General features: G+C 38.8%; 1 protein-coding gene and 1 pseudogene across 6 annotated transcripts; both read left to right on the plus strand.

Annotated features, from left to right (window-relative positions):
- The first annotated feature begins 59 nt into the window (after window positions 1-59).
- On the plus strand, window positions 60-23,059 carry LOC104612319 (Pentatricopeptide repeat (PPR-like) superfamily protein). Of its 6 annotated transcripts, none has more exons than XM_088897941.1 (6): window positions 60-245; window positions 5,163-6,826; window positions 6,925-6,990; window positions 14,688-14,730; window positions 14,851-14,997; window positions 16,032-18,015. In XM_088897941.1, exon 2 carries the CDS (start codon window positions 5,193-5,195, stop codon window positions 6,564-6,566), a length of 1,374 nt encoding a protein of 457 aa, XP_088754067.1. In that variant the 5' UTR covers window positions 60-245; window positions 5,163-5,192; the 3' UTR covers window positions 6,567-6,826; window positions 6,925-6,990; window positions 14,688-14,730; window positions 14,851-14,997; window positions 16,032-18,015. The 6 variants fall into 6 exon arrangements, with proteins under 6 accessions (XP_088754067.1, XP_088754066.1, XP_019055807.1 ...); XM_088897940.1 differs by lacking the exons at window positions 60-245; window positions 16,032-18,015 and adding exons at window positions 2,951-3,383; window positions 22,789-23,059; XM_019200262.2 differs by lacking the exon at window positions 60-245 and adding an exon at window positions 2,951-3,383 and having other exon boundaries at window positions 14,847-14,997.
- Window positions 16,295-18,015, plus strand: LOC148802096 (protein HEAT-STRESS-ASSOCIATED 32 pseudogene; annotated as a pseudogene).
- Window positions 23,060-23,930: the final 871 nt, after the last annotated feature.

The following is a 23,930-nucleotide window of genomic DNA, read 5'->3' on the forward strand; positions in this document are numbered from 1 at the left end:
GAGAGAGAAAGGGAGAAGAAAATAGAGAGGGTTGGGAAGAGGTCTTGAGAGAGGAGAGAAGATTGTGAGAGAAAGCTGAGAGAGGAGAAAACAGTCGAAGATCCTGTCTCAGTCCTCGTCAAATTCGAAGAGAAAATTTGCTTCCATCACAGCCCAGGTAGAGTTTCCATCGCTGAAGGAGCTTCATCGAGAGGTTGAGCTTTCCCTTCCCTTGCATCATCGTTTCTCATTTCACGCCACAAGAGGTATATTTTGATTACCTCATATCTCCTTTTAGGGTAACAACTGTAGTTGTAGTTGCTGTTTTTGTAATAGATGTTCTTGCTTTTGCTTTTTGGCTCGTTTTTATTTTTTATTTTTGCTTTGAGGCTTGGGGGTTCTCTAGAGTTTGGGAGCTTTATGCTTCCTATCTTTTTCATACCATTCAACTGAGTTCGGAGGTGGGGGCTCTGATAGAAACGGGTGAGGAAGCAGTTTCTCATCCTTTTTCTTAGACCCCTGTGCCCAAAAGGGGATTGGTCTGGGAATGTAGAAGGGAGCATTCCTTCGAGCTATTAGAAGATTCGAGTCTCCAATTTATCTTCTACACAAGTTGGGATAATGGTGTTCACGCTGACCAGAGAGAGGGGTACCTAACTCCTTCCCTCTCTCTTTCTCATCTTACCTAGGTTTGTCTACCTTGTCTGCGTCGAATGATAGGGAGTTGCCATTAAATTCAAATTTATTTCTGAAATCCAATTCTGGGAGACCCATCACTCCCAGTTATGTGTTTATGATGGGTGGCGACTCCTTACATTTGGTCAACCGTTGGAGCCGGTTTTTTCTGACGTTTACAGACAGATATTGAAAATTAATATATGAATTTGAATCCGATTAAATATTCGATTATATTCGAATTCGATTAATTAATTATTTTAGATAATTAATAAATATATAAAATAAATATTTTATTGATATAAAATATATAAATATATAAATTATTTATCTAACTTAATTATTATATATAAATTATATAAAATATTTTATATATTATATATAAGAATTAAATAATCGGTCGAATTCTAATATTTATCAAACCGAATCAGGTCTTATCCGAATTCAAATCTAATTAACTATTCGGTATGAATAGGATATCCGAATTCGGCCGATTAGATATTCGAATTGTCCAAATTCGATTTGATTATGTCAAATATTGAATTCAAAATTAGATTTTCGAATACCGTTTACACCCCTACTCATGACCCATGTTTAAAGATATATGATATGACCCACCATGGAATGGATGTTTAATGGGTCAATTAATGAAAGTCTTGTCCAAATAATGTGTCAACTGAATCCTATTTTGTCATTCCATTATGTTTAGTGTCATGGTGTTGGTGTTATTGTTAGATTGTCTACTCAAAATATTTCAACATTTTTAGTGTAAAAATAATATTTGAACTAATAATATGGTCAATTATTATTATTATTACTATTACTCTTACTACTGAAGTTTTACCAAATCTGGTGTATATCTTCCACATTTTGAGTCAGTTTGGGAAGGTAGCAACTTGAAAGTATAAATATGCTCAGTTCAAAACCTTGTATATGGTATTTCTAAATCTTGTATTTGTATTTTTTTTTTAAATTGAGCTTTCTTTTTTATATTTTCACACGGAGGGAGACATGGATTTTCTTTCTGTTTTTTTTGGTGAGGGGAGTTAAACAAGAAAATAAAAATAGGGAGTATAAGAGGTAGGGTTTCAAGAGAAATGGAACAGGAAGGTTTGAGTCTATTATAAATGTTTTTAAAGGAAAAATAAACAAAAAAATCTTTTAAATTTGGGAGTTGAGGAGCATTAGAGTAGCTCAAGTTCGGTTTCCTATGTTGAGACATACCATTTTTTTTTGGGTATTATGTTGTTTTTAATCTAATCGAATGTTGGATTTGGCTGCAGAATTTTGGACATCATTGATAGGCTAGGCTACCTAAATGGCTAAATCTCCAACTTGGATCCAGTTGGCAACCTAAGACAAACATCAACTAAATCCATTATAACTCAGTTGGGATTTGGCCTATGGGCTCAAGCAAGTTGGTTGAATTTATATTTGCTCATATTTTTCATTTCCACTTCTTATTTGAGTTTTACAGTCCAACTTAATATAAAATAAAATGTCATTTACTAAAACATCTATATTTTCTTGTATTTATTAATATCTATTCTATAGTTTGTGTTTTATTAAAACATTCAATAATATCTGATTTTTGCTTGATTCGCTGTTTGAATCCCAAATTCACCCTAAACACTAGATCAGACCTTTTTGATCTCTCTCAAACATAAAAAATCCCAATTAACCCTCACTCACCCTCTCCATCATATTGCGATTCCATTTCTAACTTTCTCCTTGACCTCAATTCCCCCTTCAGATCAAATTTCCATATTACCCTTCACATTAAGTTACAAAAATACCCTTCAAACCAAATTACCGAAATACCCCCAAAACAAATTCTCAAAATCCTCTTTAGATCAAATTCCCAAAATACCCTTCAAAACAAATTCCCGAAACCTCCTTCATAGCAAATTCCCAAAATACCTTTCACACCAAATTGCCTAAATACCCAAAATACTCTTCAGACCAAATTACCAAAATGCCCTCCAAAACAAATTCCTGAAATACCTTCATACCAAAGTACCAAAATACTCTTTAGAATGAATTCCCAAAATACCCTTCAAATCAAATTCCAAAAATCCCCTTCAAATCAAATTCCCAAAATACCCTTCACACCAGATTACCAAAATACCCTTCAAATAAAATTCCCAAAATACCCTCCATATTTTCTAAAATATCCCTCATCTTAATTACCACAGGTACCACTCTTTTCAAAAAATACCCCTTAACAAAATGACCAAAATATCCTTCATGCTTATTTTCACAAATATTCTTCATTCCCCAAATTCTCTATTCATAGAGCTCTCGGACAGGAAGGATTTTTCAAAGAGTTCTATTCTATCGAGCTAAAACAGGGGAGCGAAGAGGTGTAGAAGTCTCGAGAGAAATTGAAAACAAGAGAGGAAAAGTGGAGAAAGGGTTTCGAACCGAGAGAGAGAGAGAGAGTGAGAGAAAAAGATCAGAGAGACAAAGGGGGGAGAAGATTTCTGTTCCTTCCATTCTTGCTACCGAATACATTGGCCGTCTCTGCCATCACCGCCGTCGATGTCCTATTGCCATTCGGATTCGAGTGCCGCTGCTAGTACCCTCGATCTGCCCCTTTGTCACAGCTAAGCTAAAGTTTCCACAGCACCAAAGATCCCAGTTTCATCAAGTTATTCAAACCTTCGCATTCGAGTTCGCTAGTTCTGCAGGTTCTTACAGCAGCATCGTTAGTTTGAAGGTTACAGGAGGTAAAGCCAACTACCTCATCTTCTATACCTCTGTTCGAAGTTGATTTAACAATTCAGAAGTAGCTCTTTTATTTATTTATTTGTTTGTTTGTTTCTTGTAGTTGATTATTGCTGGTTCAATCTCTTATTTTTGTTTGGCATTTGAATTCGAGCACGAGAACGGTTGTGTTCTCTGGCATTAGAGGGGCTAGCATGCTTCCTTGCTCTTCAGGCCAGCCAATTGAGTCCGAAGGTGGGGTTCTAATAGAAAAGGGGTGAGAGAGCAATTTCTCACCCTTTTGTGTAGGCCCTGCGTCCAAAAAAAGTGGTTGATCTCGAAGGGAAGAAAGAAACATCTATGTACTTTAGAGCTGCCGAAGGAACTGGGTTCCCGATTCCAATCTAAATAAGGAAGGGAATTCGGTTTTCACACTGACCAAAGAGGGGTGCCTAACTCCTTCCCTCTCTCTTGACTTGTCCAGACTAGCCTTGTCCACGCAGAGAAGCATGGAGTCACCAACCTTCAACTAATTTTGATAAGTGCAAATCCCAGAGGGCATCACTCCCTGTTACGTATTTTGATGGGTGGCGACTCCATATGTTTGGCCATGAATTTGACAGCTGTTTTTTCTGATGTTCACAACAATTTTAATCTTAACATTTGTATAAACAAATTTAATCAGTAGAAAATAAAAATGAAAATGTCATTTTTCCCCTATAAAACATGGGCACATTCTCTTACCAAATCAACAAAATGATATATAATAGACAGCACAAGTTAGGGTATATGTAACTTGTAAACATGGATCACACGAAGGAGAAAATCACCATCAAATTTTGTTTTATTAGAACTAAAAAGGAGAAAATCACCATAATTGTTACCTCTTCTCATCTTAAGTTAGGGTAGACGTTATTTACACTTCAAATTTATTATTATCAAACAAAATATGTAGCTTAAAAAATGACACCTACTTGAAATGTGAAGACTGGATCACATGCACTTAACATCTTCTCTAACCAAGTTCTATTATAAGGGGAGGGCTTTCTTTTTTGGAAGCTTGATATAAAGTGCTCGGGGTATTTTTGGAATAAACAATCATGGGTCCATGCCCTTAAACATTTTCCACTTGGTTTAGGTGGTCATGTGACCATTTTCTGATGGTAATATAAGCAATTATTAAAAGAAGGTCAACTAAAGAAATCCCTAAACTATAGGGGTGTTTTAATAAAACTCAAACTTTAAGGTAGGTTTTTATAAATAGACGAAACTAGAGGGGTGTCCTTCTTATATGCAGCTATGCATAGTTGTATACGAAATACAATGCACTAGTATTGGGCCCCCAACAACTTTCGTGGACAGTTAATGGGTCACCATTGGGCTCGACCCAACCGTGAAAACATATGTTAACGCTGTCACACACATACATGACATTAGGATAGAGCAAGTATGATGGTAAGACATTTATCAAAAAAAAGTACGATAGTAGGACTTGTGTTCGTAGGGTCTTAGCTGATTTCCGCAAGTCAATCTCAGAGTGAGAAAATTGTAGCTGAATAGTCAGTTCCTTTGTGTTTCAACCTAGAATGTTTTTTGCATCCTTCTTGGGTTCTACGATTTGTTTTTTTTTTTTTTTTTTTCGAACTTCGTTGGGTGTGTTTTCCACTACCAATTTGAAAAAAGAGAGAAGTTGGGGCAAAATTGGCAAATTTTGTTTTGGTTCCAGAAGCTTGGATGCTTTTCTTCAGTTATTCTTACATTTTCTAGTATCGTTTGATATGGAATGCGCCCATCTCATGCAGGTCTGGATTTCTCTGGAGCTATTTTAAAGAATGGTCTGTAGACTTTCGACTCGCTTACTAAATATCTGCATAACTTCTTTGTGTAAAGCGTGGCAGTTAGAAAAGGCGGAAGTGGTTTTAATTGATGGTATACGACTAGGGTATCTCCCAGATGTGGTAACTTATAATACATTGATTGCTGCCTATTGTCGATTAGTTGGAGTTCATGAAGCATACACAGTTCTTCGTAGAATGAGGGAAGCTGGGATAAACCCGGATGTCATTACTTACAATGCTTTGATTGCGGGTGCTGCTAGGTATCGCTTACTACCACTATGTCTCGACCTGTTCGAAGAAATGCTTCAAAATGACATCATTCCTGATGTATGGAGTTACAATACTTTGATGAACTGTTTCTTTAAATCTGGACAGCCGGTGGAAGCTAACAGAATCTTCCGCGATATGATCCTAAGCAATGTTTCTCCATCTCCAACTACATATAACACCATGATTGATGGCCTATGTAAAGCAGGTTATAGTGTTAATGCCCTTCGGTTATTCAGGAGCTTACAACGGCATGGATTTCTTCCCCAGTTAGTAACATACAATATACTTATTAATGGACTTTGCAAATCGGGTAAGTTAGGGGAAGCGAGAATGATCTTGAAGGAGCTTGGCGAATCTGGTCATGTCCCAAATGCCATAACTTACACTTCTGTTATGAGATGTTGCTTTAGACATGGGAAATTCGAACAGGGGTTTGAGATTTTCTTAGAGATGAAGGGTAAAGGTTATACTTTTGATTCTTTTGCATATTGTACAGTAATCAGTGCTTTGGCTAAGATGGGTAAGCCAAAAGAGGCTAATGATTACATAGAAGAAATGTTGAGGACTGGCTTTGGGCTTGATATAGTGTCCTATAATACTCTGATTAATTTGTACTGTAAAGAGGGCAAGCTGGAAACTGCATTTCAGTTGTTGTATGAGATAGAAAAATGTGGGATGCAAAGTGATGAATACACTCACACAATCCTAGTTGATGGATTATGCAAGATAGGTGACATTGATGGGGCCCAACGTCACTTGGAGTATATGAAGAGGATGGGATTTGAATCAAACTTGGTGGCATGTAACTGCTTGATTCATGGGTTATGTAAGGTGGGTAAGGTGGATTATGCAATGAAGGTATTTGAAAATATGGAGCTAAAGGATTCTTTTACCTATGATTCCCTAGTTCATGGTCTTTGCAAGGCAAGGAAGTTCCTTTTAGCATCCAAGCTCCTGCTTTCTTGCCTGAGAAAAGGTATGAAAGTTCTTAGTTCTACCAAACGGGCTGTTATTGCTGGTCTTCGTTCTTCAGGACTTAGAAGGGAGGCAAAAGAGCTCCGGTCAGCAATTTGGATGGCTAGGATTTTACATTGGTGAGATAGGTTATAGTGCAAACAAGGGGGTGGAAAAAGGGTATATTGGGTAGACTCGGCAATATTACATGAAAGTCATTAGAGGAGTGAATAATCTCAGTATATTCCATTTAGCTTCTTTATTGCAATGGTTGATCAATGAAGTTGCTTTAAGTTGATGGAGATACAACTGAACTCCATTAAAATGGATTAAATGGCTAATCAAGTTTCTCTAACTCTCCATATGATGTGGATGCTCTTCATGGAGTTTACTGCTGTTGTAATGTAAGAAATTCATTCTTTTGAACCAATATGCATTGCTGTCTGGAAACATTTAATATTAATCTTTGTTATCATTTTGACATGTCAATTGATTGTTTCAGACCACTAAGGACCTGACTTTCCTTTTGCTTGTTCTCAAAGAGAAATTTGTGTCAAATCTTCTCCATGTGAGTATTGCTTTGACCTCAACTTGAAGTATTATTTTGTGATTTTATATTTTCTAATCTATTATTTTGGGCTCAATAAAAAGGGATAAACCTTGCAAATACACAGTACAGAACATACACATGAAAAAACCATAAAAAGTAGAGTATTCAATTTTTCTTTTTGTTCATGCATGGTTTGTTTATTTCTGTATTGATGAGAGACTACTTAAAAATATGTATGACAATGACTACAAATTCTTCCAGTGGTGAAGGTTATATTACATCTGTCTGCAATTGACTCTATGGATGAAAAGCAAGAATAAAAACTTGCTACCTCTTATTCTATTTTTATTTTCACCAATAAAATATGCACATCCTTACTGCTTATCTAGTTACTGCCATGTGAAATAATAACAGAGATAACAGATGATAACAGATGAAGTACAAATGAAATAATAACAGAGATTACAGATGAAATAATAAATAATTACAGAGGTTTTATTAAATAAAAGATGAAGTACATGAGAAAGAGAAGATAGCAGAGATTTTTCCATAATCCACGTCAAATTTTAAGCCACCATTCGTTGTTGCTTGCACCAAGTGATATTGGTCATTAGAGGCAGCAATGTTTCAATCTTAAAGTGCCCTAGATGAAGGTCAGTGGTTGCATGTGGACTTATATGCTGAAACTTGTTCCATGAATGAAGGATATAGAGAGGAGCACACGGAGTCTTTTCAGTTCAGGCCCATACTTATGACACCGTATGGCATATTCCTAGGTCATTTGAATCCTTTTCTGTAAGATTTGTATAGAAGTTGGATGCTGTAGCTGTATGATAACAATACAAGGGCGTGTAATTATTAGTTGAGTTGGAAGAGTCTCGAAGGAATTTTTTTTTTGATAAGAACAGTCTCAAAGGATATTGGACCTTTTACTTCTGGTTGCCATTTTTCTGCAGTCATGTTGTTTGGTGTTCTAGGTATGAAGTTTAGAGCCATATCTGAACTGGGTAACAGAATCTGAAAAATCTCCTAGTGGTTGGTCATGCCTATTAAGAAGGAAGTTGCTTAATATCTAGAGACTGGAAATGGTATATCATTTATTCTTTTTATCAGCAACAGTAATAAGCAGTTTTATTTTAATGTAGAAAAATCTGAGAACCAGGAACCTCGATACCTTAAGTGTTTAGATCAAAGGGAAAATGTCTTGACTCTTGAATGACTACCATAGTTATCAAGGCGACGCCTAGGCAACAAGGCACCCTTTGAGGCTCGCCTCGCCTTTTTTTTTGATAAATAACATCAATTCCATTAAAATAATGAATAGATACAAGAAGATTCCCTTAGAGGCGCGAGGAGCAGCCTCTCCAAACAGCAAATACACAAACTACAACAGAGAAAACATGAATGTTGAAATTAAAACAATAGTTACAATTGTGCCCAGGACAATGTTTCCCTATTTACCCCTTGTTTTGCCAAGACATCAGCAAAAGCATTAGCTGATCTCCCAACCCATTGTACTGTTATAGACATATTTCTTGTCAGCCATTTGAATTTCTTTAACTCATTTTTGTAGCCCCAAGTGACATCCTCCGGATTATTTAACCAGTCCACCACTGTCTTAGAGTCTCCTTCAATTAGAAGCTGCTCCGCGCCCACTTCTTTTGCAAGAAGTATTCCTTGTATTGCAGCTAGCAGTTATGCCCGGATAGAGTTCCCAACTCCTAAAGGGCCAGAGTAGATTAAGACAACCTCTCCAGCCTCATTCCTTAGTACACCTCCCATCCCAGAGGGACCCGGGTTACCCTGGCTACTCCCATCAAAATTCAGCTTCAAAGAACCAAGAGGAGGAGGGACCCAGCTAGTCATTGCCCTTCCCTTGTAGGAGGAACAGCTTGCTACCAACTTCCAATCCTTCCAACAATCAGTAAAAGTAAAATGGTTAAATAATTCTAGAGTCTTTAACCAATGTAAAGACCTGGACAAAATGCAGTCCTTTAAGGTTTGATTGCTTCTTCCTCTTTCTTGGAAGATTCTGACATTCATTTCTTCCCATACTGTCCATAACAATGCTGCTCGTGAGCATCTCCACATTTTCCTTCCTCTTTTATGGGGCCAAGAGAAGAAAGAAGGGTTAAAGATTGTACTTACTTCTGCTGGCATATCCCAACTAGACCCAAACAAAGATAGAAGCCAAGCCTAGAGCTTTGCAGTGACACTACAAGATAAAAATAGATGATTACAATCCTCACCATGAGATCTGCAAAGAATGCACCAGTTTGGTGAAATACAAAGGACGGGTCTTCTCTTTTGTAGGTTGTCCATCGTGTTTACTTTACCATGCCACACTTCCCAGCACAAAGCCATAACCTTGGGGGGACCAGCCTACACCAGACTTCTTTGGAAGGGAAACTCTGATGAGAGGAAGATTGGCAGAGGAACTTGAAAAAGGAGCCACAAGAAAAAGACCCTTTGGGGTGAATGGCCCAAATCCTTTTATCAGGTTTCAAGGGATCCAACCAAACCTTATCAAGGAGACACAAATGAGTAGACAAACACTCAATTTCCTCATCCCTTAATCCTCTACGGAAACCAAAATCCCAAGACAAAGCTGGTAAGATTATATTTGACGGAAGGAATTTTGAGATTACCTCATTTTTATACAAGGAAACGGAGTACAATGAAGGAAAAAGGTCTTTCAAAGGGAGATCTCCAACCCAAATGTCCTCCCAAAACCGAATAGAATTACTTGAACAAGCATCATACCTGACACAGCTAAGGAACTGCGGAAGAATTTTGTGAATTGCTTTCCAAGGTGTGGCTAGGTTAGCCCTCCTTGATGCGCCAACATCCCAACCACTCTTTGAACATCCATGAATACTCTTCACTACTTCGTTTTAGAGTCTATCCCGCTCCAAAGGCCATCTCCACAACCACTTCCCTAACAGAGTTGAGTTCTTTTTAAGCACATTCCCGAGCCCTAATCCTCCCTCCTCTTTGCTTCTACCCACAACCCCCCACTTGATTAAATGGTCTTTTTTACCTTCTCTCGGTTCCCACAGAAAATCTCTCATCAATTTTTCCAACTTCTTCGCTTCCCTAGACGGTATCCTAAAGACAGAGAGATAATAGGTAGGTAGATTCATGGGGGTAGCTTTTATCAAAGTGATCCTCCCACCCAAAGAGGTATAACTTTTCTTCCAAACAGCTAGTCTCTTTTCTAACTTCTCCAAGACTGGGGTCCAGAACCTACTCTCCCTAGGGTTTGCTCCCAATGGAAGCCCTAAGTAAGACAAAGGCCAGGAGGAAATGGAGCACTCAAGACAGCCTGTAATCGCCTCAACCTCCTCAAAAACTAAATTTACTCTGATTATGCATCTTTTTCCTAGATTGATTTTCAAATTAGAGACTCCTTCAAAAACTGTAATCAATTCTTTCAAAATTTCCACCTTCTCACCGAAACCTCCCTCACAGAAGATCATCAGTTATCTGCAAACTGAAGGCCCTCTGTCACCGTTTCGGACCATCTGGGTTTGAAAACTTTGATGAAGCTCTGTCGAGACTTAAACAATTGGGGACGGTGAAGGAGTACTAGAATGAGTTTGAGAGGTTGGCTTCTCGGGTATATGGATGACCTGAGTCAGTGTTGGTGGGAGCTTTCTTAGGGGGATTGAGGGATGAAATCCGGTATGAGGTGAAAGCCCTGCAACTGGTTACTATAAATGCAGTAGCTCACTTGGCCCGCCTGCATGAAGAGAGACTGAATAAACTCAGACGAGTGAGTAAACCAGCTCTGACCGGGCCAATCATCAAGACTTCCCTGACCAAAACTGAACCGGTTCCAGCCAAACCGGTTGGACTGAATGGTTTACCCCTCAAGTGTCTCTCCTGGGCGGAGATGCAGTCACGCCGCGAGCGTGGACTGTGCTATAACTGTGATGAAAAGTTCGGGCCCGGACATCGTTGCAAGAGACCCCAACTGTTCCTATTAGAACTGGAGGATCCCGACGAGGAGGGCCCCACAGTTGAAGAAGGAACCCTAGAAAATGAGGAAGAATCTATAGAGCAGGGACCGGAGATTTCCCTCCATGCCTTGACTGGCTCGTCATCACCTCGAACCATGAGGCTAAGTGCAGTGATCGGGGGCAGCCCAATGGCAATATTGGTGGATAGCGGGCACTCTCTAAACTTCATTTTAGAGGAGCTAGTTGACCAGCTCCATTTAGCGGTGGAACCTATACCGGTTTTCTTAGTCCATGTAGCTAACGAACACTGACTCAGTTGTGATGGGGTTTGTAAAGTCGTGGAAATCAAGGTGCAAGGGCACTTACTCCAAGCGAATCTCCACCCGTTGGAGTTAAGGGGGCCCGATGTGATTTTGGGCATCTAGTGGCTGCGATAATTGGGCCCGACTGACCATGACTTTCACCATAGAAGGGCAGAAATGCACTCTTCGAGGCCTCGACCCAGGGCCCCCATTGCAAGAAGAATTTGGCCTTACTATCAAGCCGAGGCCCCATTTCTCCCCACCGATCATTCTTTATTTGGGAGGAGGCCCAATGGGGCCCACACTCGACTACTCCTCTGGATCTGTAGGCCCAGGAAGAGATCTCATGGAATTATCCAGATTACTGCAGGCCTACCAGGATGTCTTCCAAGAACCCATGGACCTTCCCCCGAAACGGGATCAAGACCATAAGATTCCCATATTGCTCGGGGCGGGACCAGCCAATTTGAAGCCATACCGTTATCCACATTTCCAGAAGTCTGAAATTGAAAACATTGTAGCTGACCTGAAGAAGAGGGGACTGATACAGCCCAGTTCCAGACCATACTCCTCACCTGTCCTGCTGGTAAAAAGAAAGATGGCACATGGAGATTCTGTGTTGATTACCGGGCCTTGAACCGTATCACAGTAAAGGACAAATTTCCCATACCTGTGATTGACGAGCTGTTGGATGAGTTAGGAGCTGCAACAATGTTTTCCAAACTAGACTTGAGGGCCGGATACCACCAGATCCGGGTTCACCCGGAGGATGTGCAGAAGACGGCATTCCGGACTCATGACCGGCACTATGAATTCCTGGTTATGCCCTTCGGGCTGACCAACGCTCCATCCACTTTTCATGCTTTGATGAATGATATATTTTGGCACTACCTCAGGCGGTTCATTCTGGTATTTTTCGACGACATACTGGTTTATAGTGACAGTTGGGATGCCCATCTACAGCATCTGAAAACTACCATGGAGATCTTGAGGCAACATCAGCTCTATGCCAAGAAAGACAAATGTCTGTTCGCCCAGACAGAGGTGCACTACCTCAGCCATATTGTCTCTCAAGGCTGGGTTAGAGCTGATCCTGAGAAAATTGCAGCTGTGGTTAACTGGCCCATTCCAGACTCCATACAGGCCCTTAGGGGGTTCTTGGGCCTAACCGATTACTACAGACGGTTCATAAAAAATTACGGCCTGATAGCGGGCCCCTTGACCCAACTGCTCAAAAAGAATGCTTTTAATTGGAATGACAAAGCCCAAGCTGCATTTCAGGACCTCAAACAGGCCTCCCCGCCCACTCTTGCTTTACCAGACTTCTCTAAAGAATTCGTAGTAGAATGTGATGCATCTAAGTCCGGAGTGGGAGCAGTCCTTATGCAACAAGGTAGACCCCTGGCCTACTTCAGTAAGGCGTTGTCTACCCAGGCCCAACTACAGTCCACCTATGATAAGGAACTGGTTGTTAGAGCAACCAGTGCACAGCCCAGCTCAGCAGAAGTGGTTGTATAAGCTATTGGGGTTTGACTACCGGGTAGAGTACAAGCCGGGTGTAGCAAACAAGGCGGCAGACGCTCTGTCCCGCAGCCAGGAGGTTTTCATGTTGGGTGAATCCCATCCCAACTTTTCTATCTGGGCCAGGCTCAAGGAAGAAGTCCACCTGGATGAAACCATACAGAAGGTCGTTCAGAAGCTTACAACAGATCCGACTTCAGCCCTAGGGTTCTACTTAGTGGGGCCAGATCTCTTCTTTAAAGGGCGCCTAGTGATTGCGGCCCAATCAAAGTTTCTCCCGGAGTTACTTCAATTATTTCATGGCTCTGCCTTGGGTGGCCATTCGGGAATACTCCGTACCTACCGTCGGGTAAGCCAGCATTTGTTTTGGTCAGTGATGAAGAAAGCCGTCCAGCAGTTTGTAGCTCAATGCACTACTTGCCAACGTTACAAATCTAACCATCAAACTCCAGCGGGATTGTTGCAACCTCTCCCGATTCCGGCTCAAGTATGGGAGGATATTACCATGGATTTCATCACGGGACTCCCAACTTCCATGGGTAAATCAGTAATTATGGTAGTGGTGGATAGGCTAACCAAATACAGTCATTTTATTGGGCTGATGCACCCATACACAACGGCCCAAGTGGCACACACCTTTGTCAATGAGGTGACCAGACTGCCTGGAACCCCACGATCCATTGTGACGGATAGGGACCCGGCTTTCATGAGCCGCCTCTGGACTGCATATTTTAAAGCCCAGGGGACTCAGTTGAACCACACCACCAGCTACCACCCACAAGCCAACGGACAGTCCGAAGTGGTTAACTGGTGCTCGGAGACTTATTTGAGATGCTTTACGGGGGAGAGGCCCAAACAGTGGATGAATTGGCTACCATGGGCCGAGCTGTGGTACAACACCACCTATCACTCCTCATTGGGAATGAGCCCATTTAAGGCATTGTATGGGAGGGAACGACCTCTTATACTTCCCTATGAAGTTGGGTCAACAGCAGTGGCAGAAGTGGAAGAAAAACTACAGCAGAGGGATGAGGTTTTGAGGTCCCTGAAGGAACATCTGAACTGGGCCCAGCAGCAAATGAAGGCCCAGTATGACAAAAAGCACAGGCCGGTAACCTAGCAGGAGGGGGAGTTTGTGTTCTTGAAGCTTCAGCCCTACCGCCAAGTATCAGTCGCCCAGCGGAAGTGGCCTAAATTTGCACCTCGTTTTTTTGGGCCCTTTCGTATAGTGGGCCGAGTAGGAGAGGTGGCCTACAGATTGGATCTTCCGCCATCTTCTCGCATCCACCCAGTCTTCCATGTTTCCCTACTAAAGAAGAGTACAGGACCCTACACGAATGCTAGCCCCACATTGCCTGAGTTCGATGAGGAGGGGTGCCTGCAGCCGAAGCCTATGGTGGTTCGAGATCTAAGGTGGGTTAAAAGGGGAAAGACGGTGCACAATCTCAAGGAGGATGGTCCTGGGAAGACATTGACAATCTCAAGAAGAGGTTTCCAGGCTTCAACCTTGAGGACAAGGTTGTTCTAAAGGAGGGGCGAGTTGTTGGGGCCCCAGCCCATGTGTGACCGAAGGCCCATACCCCTAACCAGCACGGGGACCAGCCCACAGTGCCTATGAAGGCCCACGAGGAGCACAGCATGCTGAAAGAAGACAAACAGCTGCCCATTCACTACATGTACACAAGGAAGACACGTCAGCCATGAATAGTCCCATGCACATGTCATGATTTCCTTGTACACTATAAATATCTGAGAATAAACGAGTAGGGCAGACCTGGCTTAATCCATTTCTTCTTCTTTTCTTAGTAGGAGGTTAGGTTTCCCTCGAAGAGACCTCTGCAGTGGGCAGTATCCCATCACATTCTTAGTATGCCTCAAATCTATTGTTTTTAGCCGGTTGTGTCTAAATCTATTTTAATTCCAATTGTAGGTGTTGGAGCAGCTTAGTGGGCAGACCCCCATTTTCTCAAAGGGTAAGTTCAATGCAGTCTTCCTTGAATATGCCCTGTTTATTACCATTAACAAACACTCTTGTCTCTATGTCTGTGATTTTGTTCTTGTTTCGGCTGATGAGTTGATGCCTTGAAAGCTAGGTACACCATTCGGTCTTTTGGTATAAGATGCAATGAGAAGATTCCATGCTACATCAGAGTCAAGGGTTAGAAGGCGATGCAACTTCTGGAGAGTGATACTGGATACTTTGGTTTCAGTATTCAGGAGCATATTGATTTGGGTATCAAGTAAGCGGAAGTTCCATCCCTTTCCCATTAATTTTTGCTGTTCTTTTCCTCTGCTGATTAACATGAACTTGAACTAAATGTGCACCGCTTTTGGCTGTGTGTTGATTTTTTTATTAGTGGTGATTTAATTGTTGATCTGTAGATTGTGGGCTATGGTTCTGTCTCATATGATATCTGAATTGGTTTTGGATATATTGGTGAACTTCATAAACTTTTCAATCACTGACTAGAGAGCACAAGTATTTTATATGAACCTTGATTAGGGAAAGAAGACATTCTTATTGCTTTTTTTTTTTTGTAAGCACATTCTTATTTCTTAATGGTGAGGTGATACAGAATCTATTTGTTTATTTTTATATAATAAAAACTTCAGAAGGGTTCGTTGCCTTTTCAAGTGATTGTTCCTTTGGCGCCTGCTATCATGCATGGTCTTGGAGATTAATGGTGCCTAATAATGAAGTCTAGCAATTATTTGCTGTTGAATCTTTCTTTTTTTCTCCACTCTTACTGTCTCAGTGATGCTCATATTTGTCCAATGGAATGCTTCTTTCTTTGAGCGTTCCCCATTGAGATGTTTGTAAATATGGTCTGCTATCTTTTCCTTTATGAAGTTGAACTTCAGAAAAGGAACTTCTATCGGGGCTAATTGACCACTACATTCTAATTGTGGCAAGCTTTTTTGATGAATTTAGTTGTGGCAAATTCATATTTCTTAGTTCAAAACTTCAAAATGCTTGTGGTGGTTAGTTCCTATGGTAGGAGATTGGCTTATCTACATGTCATTTTTGCTTTTCATTTTTTCTATTATACTCATGTCAAGTGGGGGCAATTTTGTGATGGAAGTGGCATGACTTATATTAAGTTATTAAGATTATATACTTCGGATTCTTTATGTTTTTGTATTTTTTAGGGCATATTTCTTAAAGTACCCCTAAGGTTTAGGAAATTGACTAACTCTACCCTTCCTGTTTACATATTGTCTTAAAGTACCCTTAAGTTTTCTGACAATTGTCATTATTGTTAAATCCTAACAGAAATGATGAAATGTCAGTTATACTCTTCTGTTAAAATTGGCAATAAAGACATGCAATTACTGTTCGAGGAGAGGAGAAACTCCATTACCGCTGCAACTTTCAACTGGCAGTGTGACTGTGAAGAAGATAGACGGAGATGGTGAAATGCCATTTTATTTGGTTTGTTTCAAGGGAATGCGAGGAGGTTTGGCAGAAAAATGAAAAAGAGGAATGAAGTTAAAAGTAGGAGAGAATAAATAGATGGAGACGGGTCCAAAATATGGATGCCACCGCTGGCGTCAGAGACAGGATTTCCTTTCAGCAATGGGAGGTATAGAGTCACGGAGATGAGGGGCCCTCATTACACTCTTTTGAGCCAAAATGTTCTTCAGGATATTTTTGAATGTATGGGAGATTCTGTTGATGGGTCGGAGTTCGCTGGAGGCTCACACAGTTTGATGCCAAAAGCTTTTATCGAAGTATATGTTGGTACAGAAGACTGGGCTGAACATTTGATTCGTGGAGGACCATCTGCTTTCAAAAAATATGTGGAGGAATGCAAAAATCTGGGGTTTGAGACAATTGAGCTAAATGCAGGGTCACTTACCCTTCCTGAAGAAACTTTCTTGAGATTTGTGCGCCTGATTAAAAGTGGTGGATTGAAAGCAAAACCTCAATTTGCAGTGAAGTTCAACAAGTCTGACATCCCAGTAGCTGGTGATATAGCATATGGGGCATATATAGCTCCAGTTCCTTGAACATCTGAAATTGTTGAGGATGTAGACTTGCTAATCAGAAGGGCTGAGAGGTGCTTGGAAGCCGGAGCAGATATGCTGATTTGCCTAGGACTTGAAAAGACCATGTTCTTGCACAGGGTTATCCTTCTCTAAACAATTTTCTCTCACGCTCAGCTCCTGCGATTGCAGGGCTTCGATTATTCGTTCCTTTCCTTCTCTTTCATTCTTTTGGAGCCCTCGATCGAATCTAGTGTAATATCATTAAATTACATCTTATGCAAAATATTCTTATAACCTCCAGATACAGGGCATGTTCGATCACTGATCTCTCATCTTGTTCCAGATTCTTAACCGGGAATCTTCCAGGAGAGTTGGGAACTCAAGGGTTTATTCTTGTTTTGCTTTGGGTTTCTTTTCTGCTTGTTTGGGAGATAATTTTTGGTTTCTAGTTCAAGGATTCTGGTCGTTTTGGGCACTTGGTATTCACAGATCTCTGAGTTTCAGAGATTTGTGGAAGCTAATTCGCAGTTAAGTGCGCTTGTCAAAATGTTTTGGTGTATGGAGGGATTATCCGCCACATCTCCTGTGAGTTGGCATGTTGACAGAATTTCCTCCTATTGCTACAGGTTGGAGTTTCTCTTCTCCTCGATGAATATCCCTTTGAGAGTGAATCAATGAATTATTTGTTTTTTACCACAAAAGGGTATTCTAAGAATTTTTGAAAAATATATCAGACACGTGATGTCAAATGTGAACCGAGTGTGGTGGAAAGCTAATGGCAAGGGTGTTTTAGACAATTGTCAGAAAATTTAGGGGTACTTTTAAGACTATATAAACAGTAAGAGTAGAGTTGGTGGATTTTCTAAACCTTAGGGGTACTTTAAGAAATTTGCCCTTTTTTAAAAATACACAAGGCATAATATTGTAAGGAATTCTTTGTGTCTTGGAACTCTCAAATCTCCTGGGCCCGATGGTCTGAAGTGAACCCCTTGTTCTCTCAACCAAGCTATCACTGTATTAAAGAAGTTTCGAGAGGAACAAATAGCACAAATCTGGTCCTGATACCCAAGAAGCCGCCTGAAACAAGGATTTCAGGCCGATATTGTACAAGATTGTTGCAGAATTTCTTTCCACCTGACTCTTCCCTTCACTCGCTTCGCCATTATTTCTAGCTGGCAGGCAAATTATGTGAGTGGCATCATTACCCAAGAGTGGGGTGAGCAAGAAAAACTGAAAAATTGAATGGAAAATTCAGATAATCGAATCAACCGCTATTACATATATTTTTATATATTTCATGTATATTTATGTGTATTATATATATTTTATATATTATAAATTAATAAATATGCATAATGTATAAATATATATTTGTAATATAAAATATATTATCTATTATTTAAAATATAATATTTTATATATATCTAGTTTTTTATTATATATTCATATATTTTTATAATATATATTATAAATATAAAAAACCAAAAAATTGACAAATCGAACCTGTCAATAGGTTAACTGATCGGCTTTGGTTCAGTTTGGGTTAACTGGTTTTTTAGAAACCAGTAACTAGTAATACTAGTTCTGTAACATCTGTTTCAAAAATAGGCCCATGGTTCGGTTTATTGAACTATGAGCACCCCTACCTAAGACTATATGTACCGGTAAGACAATCATTTTCTACAACATGAATGTTTTTTGTTTTCATTTGTTTTTGGAATTGTCACATCAGCATAAAGACAAGCATGTTCTTGAACTATGTTTTGTTTTCAAAAGGAAAAACAATTTGGTTTGCTTATGCTTTAAAAAACAATACATGTTTTTGGAATCAACAAAACATTGGTTTTTAAAACAAAAATAAATTTTTTAGTATAGAAATCATATGATTTCATGCAACACGAAGTTGAATAATTAGATGGAAATATGTTTTTGAAACCAGATTCAAGAACATGTTTTTGGTTTTAGTTTTGAAAAAAGAAAACAAACAGAACTGAGAATGGGTTTTTTGTGTTTTTGTCTTGAAACAATCTATTTTCAAATCGCATGCCTTTGATTTCATTTTAGAACTGGTAACAAAATAAACAATTCACGTTCCCCCTTAGGTTTGGTCCCTGAATAGGTTTTTACTTTTTATTGTCTCACGTGATCCTTGTAAAAGCCTATTGGCTTTAAAGCATGGTTCATTTAATTGTAATGGGGTGATGGGATAGAGCGTTAGATCACTTGCTATCTCAAGGAATCCTTCAAAGCTTAGGCTGTTGCGATATTCCTAAATAGGTTTTTATTCTTTAAAAAGCTTTGCCTATGAGTCTTAGAAAACGTCACAAAAACTTTGCAATATGATTTCAGATGGGCAATTACATTGCCTTCAACTTCAAGGCTCCATTTGCTTTTCAGTAGCTTACTTATCTAGGTAAATGCATTTACCTAGGTAAGTATTTCTCAGGAAACACTTATCGAGGTAAGTGTATTTATTCATGTTCTTTTATTCCTCAAATAAATAAGACAATAACCGTTTTAACCATAAAAAAAATCAATTATTAAAAGGGGCCCATTTCTACCATCTTATCCATGTAGAGATGACCCAAATATATTATTTGGTTTCATGCCCCTGCTAAAAGGCATGGGAGCATGAACTCGATAAAGGGGTTAGCTCATAAGTTTGTTACTCTATCGGCTTAATTGTTCACATTCTTTTCGCCTTGTCGCCCATGCATCATTAGAGGAGGATAATTTCCTTTTATCATGCTAAATGATTATGCACCGTTTAGGCCAATAGTTTATATTCTTATTTACCTTATTGTTTGCATTATAATATGCTATGTAGAATTGTACTTGGGCGATTAGGACTTAGGGTCCGTTTGGTTTGTAGGAATAGGGGTCTGGAATCGGAATCGGAATGGGCTATTCCGATTCTAACTGTTTGGTTGGGCGGAATCGGAATCTCATTCCCATTCCTGCTGGAATGCCATTTCCCCATTTGAGGGAATGGCCATTCCCTGCCCCTCCCTTGGGAATGGAATCCCATTTATGTTGATTTTAATTCTCATTCCCATTCCTGTCTGAACCAAACAGACTATGGGAATGGACCATTCCGATTCCGGAAGATTTCGATTCCGATTCCGACTACGAACCAAACGGACCCTTAGTATTTTCTAAGGACCGATGAGGAATACAATGCCTTATTTCCCTAGACTTTCCTAGTGGGTTTTGATCAACAATTGAGGTATTCCCTACTTTATTTTACAAGCTTGTTGTTTATTTGCATAAAAACTATTTCAAGGTATGAGAGAATGAAATAGAGGATGGGGCTTCGGCCCTAAGCGGGTGTGATGCTTAACCCCTTCCACACTTATACCTTAATCCCTTACCTAGGCTAGTTAGACCTCATTGCTTTCGAGCCACATAGGGAATATTGAAACTTAAACTTTATTTTTTTCTTAAGACAAATGATTTTGAAATTCCTTCACTTCTTACTTTCTACCTCTTTTTCCTGATTTTTGAGTAAAAATTAGGTGGCGACTCCTCAACACACCCAAACTTCTCTATTGTGGCTTTGTGCCCATAGGCCAGCCTCCACATAGATATACCACTCATTTTAATAATAGGAAAAGGTCCACACATATAATAATTAATAATATAAAACTTCTTTTATTATTAGGATAAATAGTGGTTCTACATTGTTTCAAATACTGACAAACTTCACATTGGAGATCAAATATAAAGACAAATTTGGAAAAAAAAAGAAATAAGACTTAATGACACAATCTAGAATGCCACAAATATATATTAGACTTATCTAGGTTCTAACTACAAGACTACAATGTAACGACTGAAAGGAAGAAACCAAGAAGTAGAGGCCACTAGCTTCATGTCCAATCACCATCCCTCCTGAAAAAAACGTAGAAATTAGGAAAGTGATATAACTAATAGAAAGTAAGTTTGTGGTTAAGTTGGGAACATGAAGAACAAAGGTTGGAGCAAGATTAGAGTCCAAAATGAATGTCATCCATCCTTGGAGATGGAAGAAAGTGATCCACCTACAACTCTAAACTTGTCCTTTATGGATAAAGGTTGATAAGTGGAAAATAATCTTGTCCTTATTGGATTCGGCATACCAATCATGTGATAGGAAGCTCCTGAAATGGTTGCATACCAGATTGTAGAGGAGTCTTGAGCCCTTTCAAGAAAGGAATCCTTCTTCAAAATCTAGAAATACTACTATTACTCTAATACCATATTAGTATTTCAGATGTGATATTGAATGGAGAAAAAATAAAAAGAACAAAATGAGGGGAAAGATGAAAAAGAAAAAAAAGAAGAGAAGGAAGAAAATGGAATGAGACGTGAATATAGTGATATTACCTTATGATCTTTCCCCTCTTTATTTATACTTATGTGTTTAGATGCATTCAAATTACAAAATTGCCTCTCACTGCTAGCAGTGAAAATCTAAGTATTCTTATAGGATGGAACCAATTAAAAGGTTATTAGAAATTTTTGGTCGAATGAGATCTTTCAAGTTTCCTATCTCTTAAAGAAGGGAACCTAAAGGTTGATTATTAGAAAAGTAGAGTGGTTAAGCTGCTCAAATTACCTAAAGATGCAGGGATGGAACGACTGAGGTTATTACTGCACAATGCTAAACAAAAGAGATGTTCCAAATTTCCTATCTTTTAGGCTATGTTTGGTTTGAAGGAAAAAGTAGGGAAAAAAAAGGAAAGGGAGGGAAACCTTTTACAAACATTGTATAGATTTCCCTACCCTTCCTTTCCTTTCCCTACCTTTTCCTTCAAACCAAACATGGCCTTAAGGAATGAGACTAGACAGCTTATTATTAGAAAGGTAAAGAGTGGTTTAGTTGCTCAGATTACCCAAAGATGTAGGGATAAAACCACTGAGGTTATTAGTATACAGTGCTAAATGAATGAGATGTGTCGAATTTCCTATCTCTTGAGCAATGAGACCTGAAAGTTGATTATCAAAAAGGTAGAGAGTGGTTAGGCTACTTACATTACCTAGTGATGCAGGAATGGAACCACTGAGGTTATTAAAAGACAATTTTAAATCAACGAGATGTATCAAATTTTCTCTCTCTTGAGGAATGGAACCTGAAATTGATTTTCAAAAAGGGCCAAGGCCTGGGAGGATGAGAAGTCGAAGTTGTGAAGCGTACCTTGCAATCCCATACTCGATAGCCTTATCTCCCTAACTCTTCCAGCTGGATTGCAATAATTCCAACCCAATTGCAATGGTCATATGGACAATAAGAATTTGTGGAATTATTACCAGTAGGAACTTGTGGTAAGAAATAACTGTTTTAATTTAGCTAGGAAGACTGGCTTTCCATTTGAGGAGAGTTTTGGCTTCTTTCTTGTATGACAAAGGCTTTAGAAGAGCTAAACTTTGATAAGAGTGCAACTAACAAAATCACTAGGACCACTACAAGAGTGAGGGACTACTTGGATATGAGCTGAGATAGGAAGGGTGATGACTGAGTCATATTGTAAAACAGTTTATATAAATTGTAAAATTGGATTAGTTTTGCACTGACAAATTTATCTTCTTACCAAACACACTTTTAGTTGTAATGGATGCAAAAACAAATTCCAATAAAACATATACCTTTTATTTTTTTAATCAAAAGTCCACTTGAATGCAAATTTACTTCTTTTTTATTGATGTATTTTTACATCTTATTATCAATGTAAATATGCATTAAAAAATGTATTTTCTATCATTTGTCAATACATAAATACAATGTTATCAAACATAGACAAAAGTGAACTAAAGTGTAAATTTACCCTTAACTGGGATCTGGGATTTACACTCTATTTGCATGTTTCCAAAAGCAGCCTATGGAATTAATGCAAAAATGGGTTTAGGTTGTAAGAGGAAGTAGATGATAGATGAGGACTTGTATATCTTGGAGCAAGACTCTTGATAAGAAAAAGACTTGGGTTCTTGAGCTCTTGGCATATCACCCCTTTTGAACAAGGGTAGGTAATCAGGTAGGTAACACTCGTGAATTTTTTTCTCAGGCTGATGATGTTCCACTCTGTATGGACTCGTGAAACATTTCACGTTGGAACGTGTTGTTGGACTCGTGAATCATTTCACTCTGTGGGCAGCGTGATACCACTACATAGTACATACAGTATAAATAAACGCTAATTGTTTTTTTTTTTTTTTAATTTTTGGATTTACGCAGACACAAATCACGTTGGAACGTGTTGTTGGAGGAGATCCGGATCCATCAATTGTGTAGCTCACAATGCCAAAAAAAAAAAAGACAGAATCATTCCTATTCAATTTAGGGCTATCAACAGGTTGGTTCTGAATAGGGTTTAGGTAGAATCAGTTCGGGACTGACTATTAATTGGGACAAAATTATAGACCGAAAACCGTTTTGATTAAGAGTCGTATCTATCGGGTTTAGACTTGATTACGCTAAAACTATATTTGTTTATTTAAATAGTAATTTAAAATGTAAAATTTCAAAATATAATCTTAATAAAAATGATAGAAAAATAATAAATTATTTATATGTTAATAAACTAAATTTTTAACTAATATTATCTTATTTATTAACTATCAAATTTACCATTTCAAACAAAAATATGATACAAGTTATAAGAAATTGAGAAAATATAATATATATTTAATAAAATAATTAGTTTCGGGCCTTAATCATTTTGGGACAGGCAAGAGCCCAAACTGACCCAATTATCAATCGAGACAAAATCATAGAACCAAAAAACATTACGATTGGTTTGGGTCCATCGGGTAGACCCAACCCATTGACAGCCCTAATTTGATATGATATTATTCAATTTTGGTTTGTTTTATTTTTTAAATAGGGTCATTTACTTAGAAACCCCCTATAGTTTCATGTACTTAGTACTTACTATGAACTACTGTTTAGTTTGTGTATTACTTAGGTGCTCCCTCTACTTTGCAATCAATTTACTTATTGTTAGGGGTGCTCACGGTTTGGTTAACCAAACCTTGGCCCTAAATTTCAAACTGAATCAGTAGTATTGGTTTTTTGAAAATGGGTAATCGAAACTGAACCAAAGCCGATCGGTTAACCAGTTGATTCGTTTGGCTAACTGTTGGTTTGGTTTATCGGTTCTTTTGACTTTATAAAATATGTTGCAAAAAAAATATTAATATATAATAA

This window comes from Nelumbo nucifera, chromosome 2, assembly GCF_055504915.1.
Source record: "Nelumbo nucifera cultivar China Antique chromosome 2, China Antique-T2T, whole genome shotgun sequence".
In the NCBI taxonomy this organism is placed as follows: domain Eukaryota; kingdom Viridiplantae; phylum Streptophyta; class Magnoliopsida; order Proteales; family Nelumbonaceae; genus Nelumbo; species Nelumbo nucifera.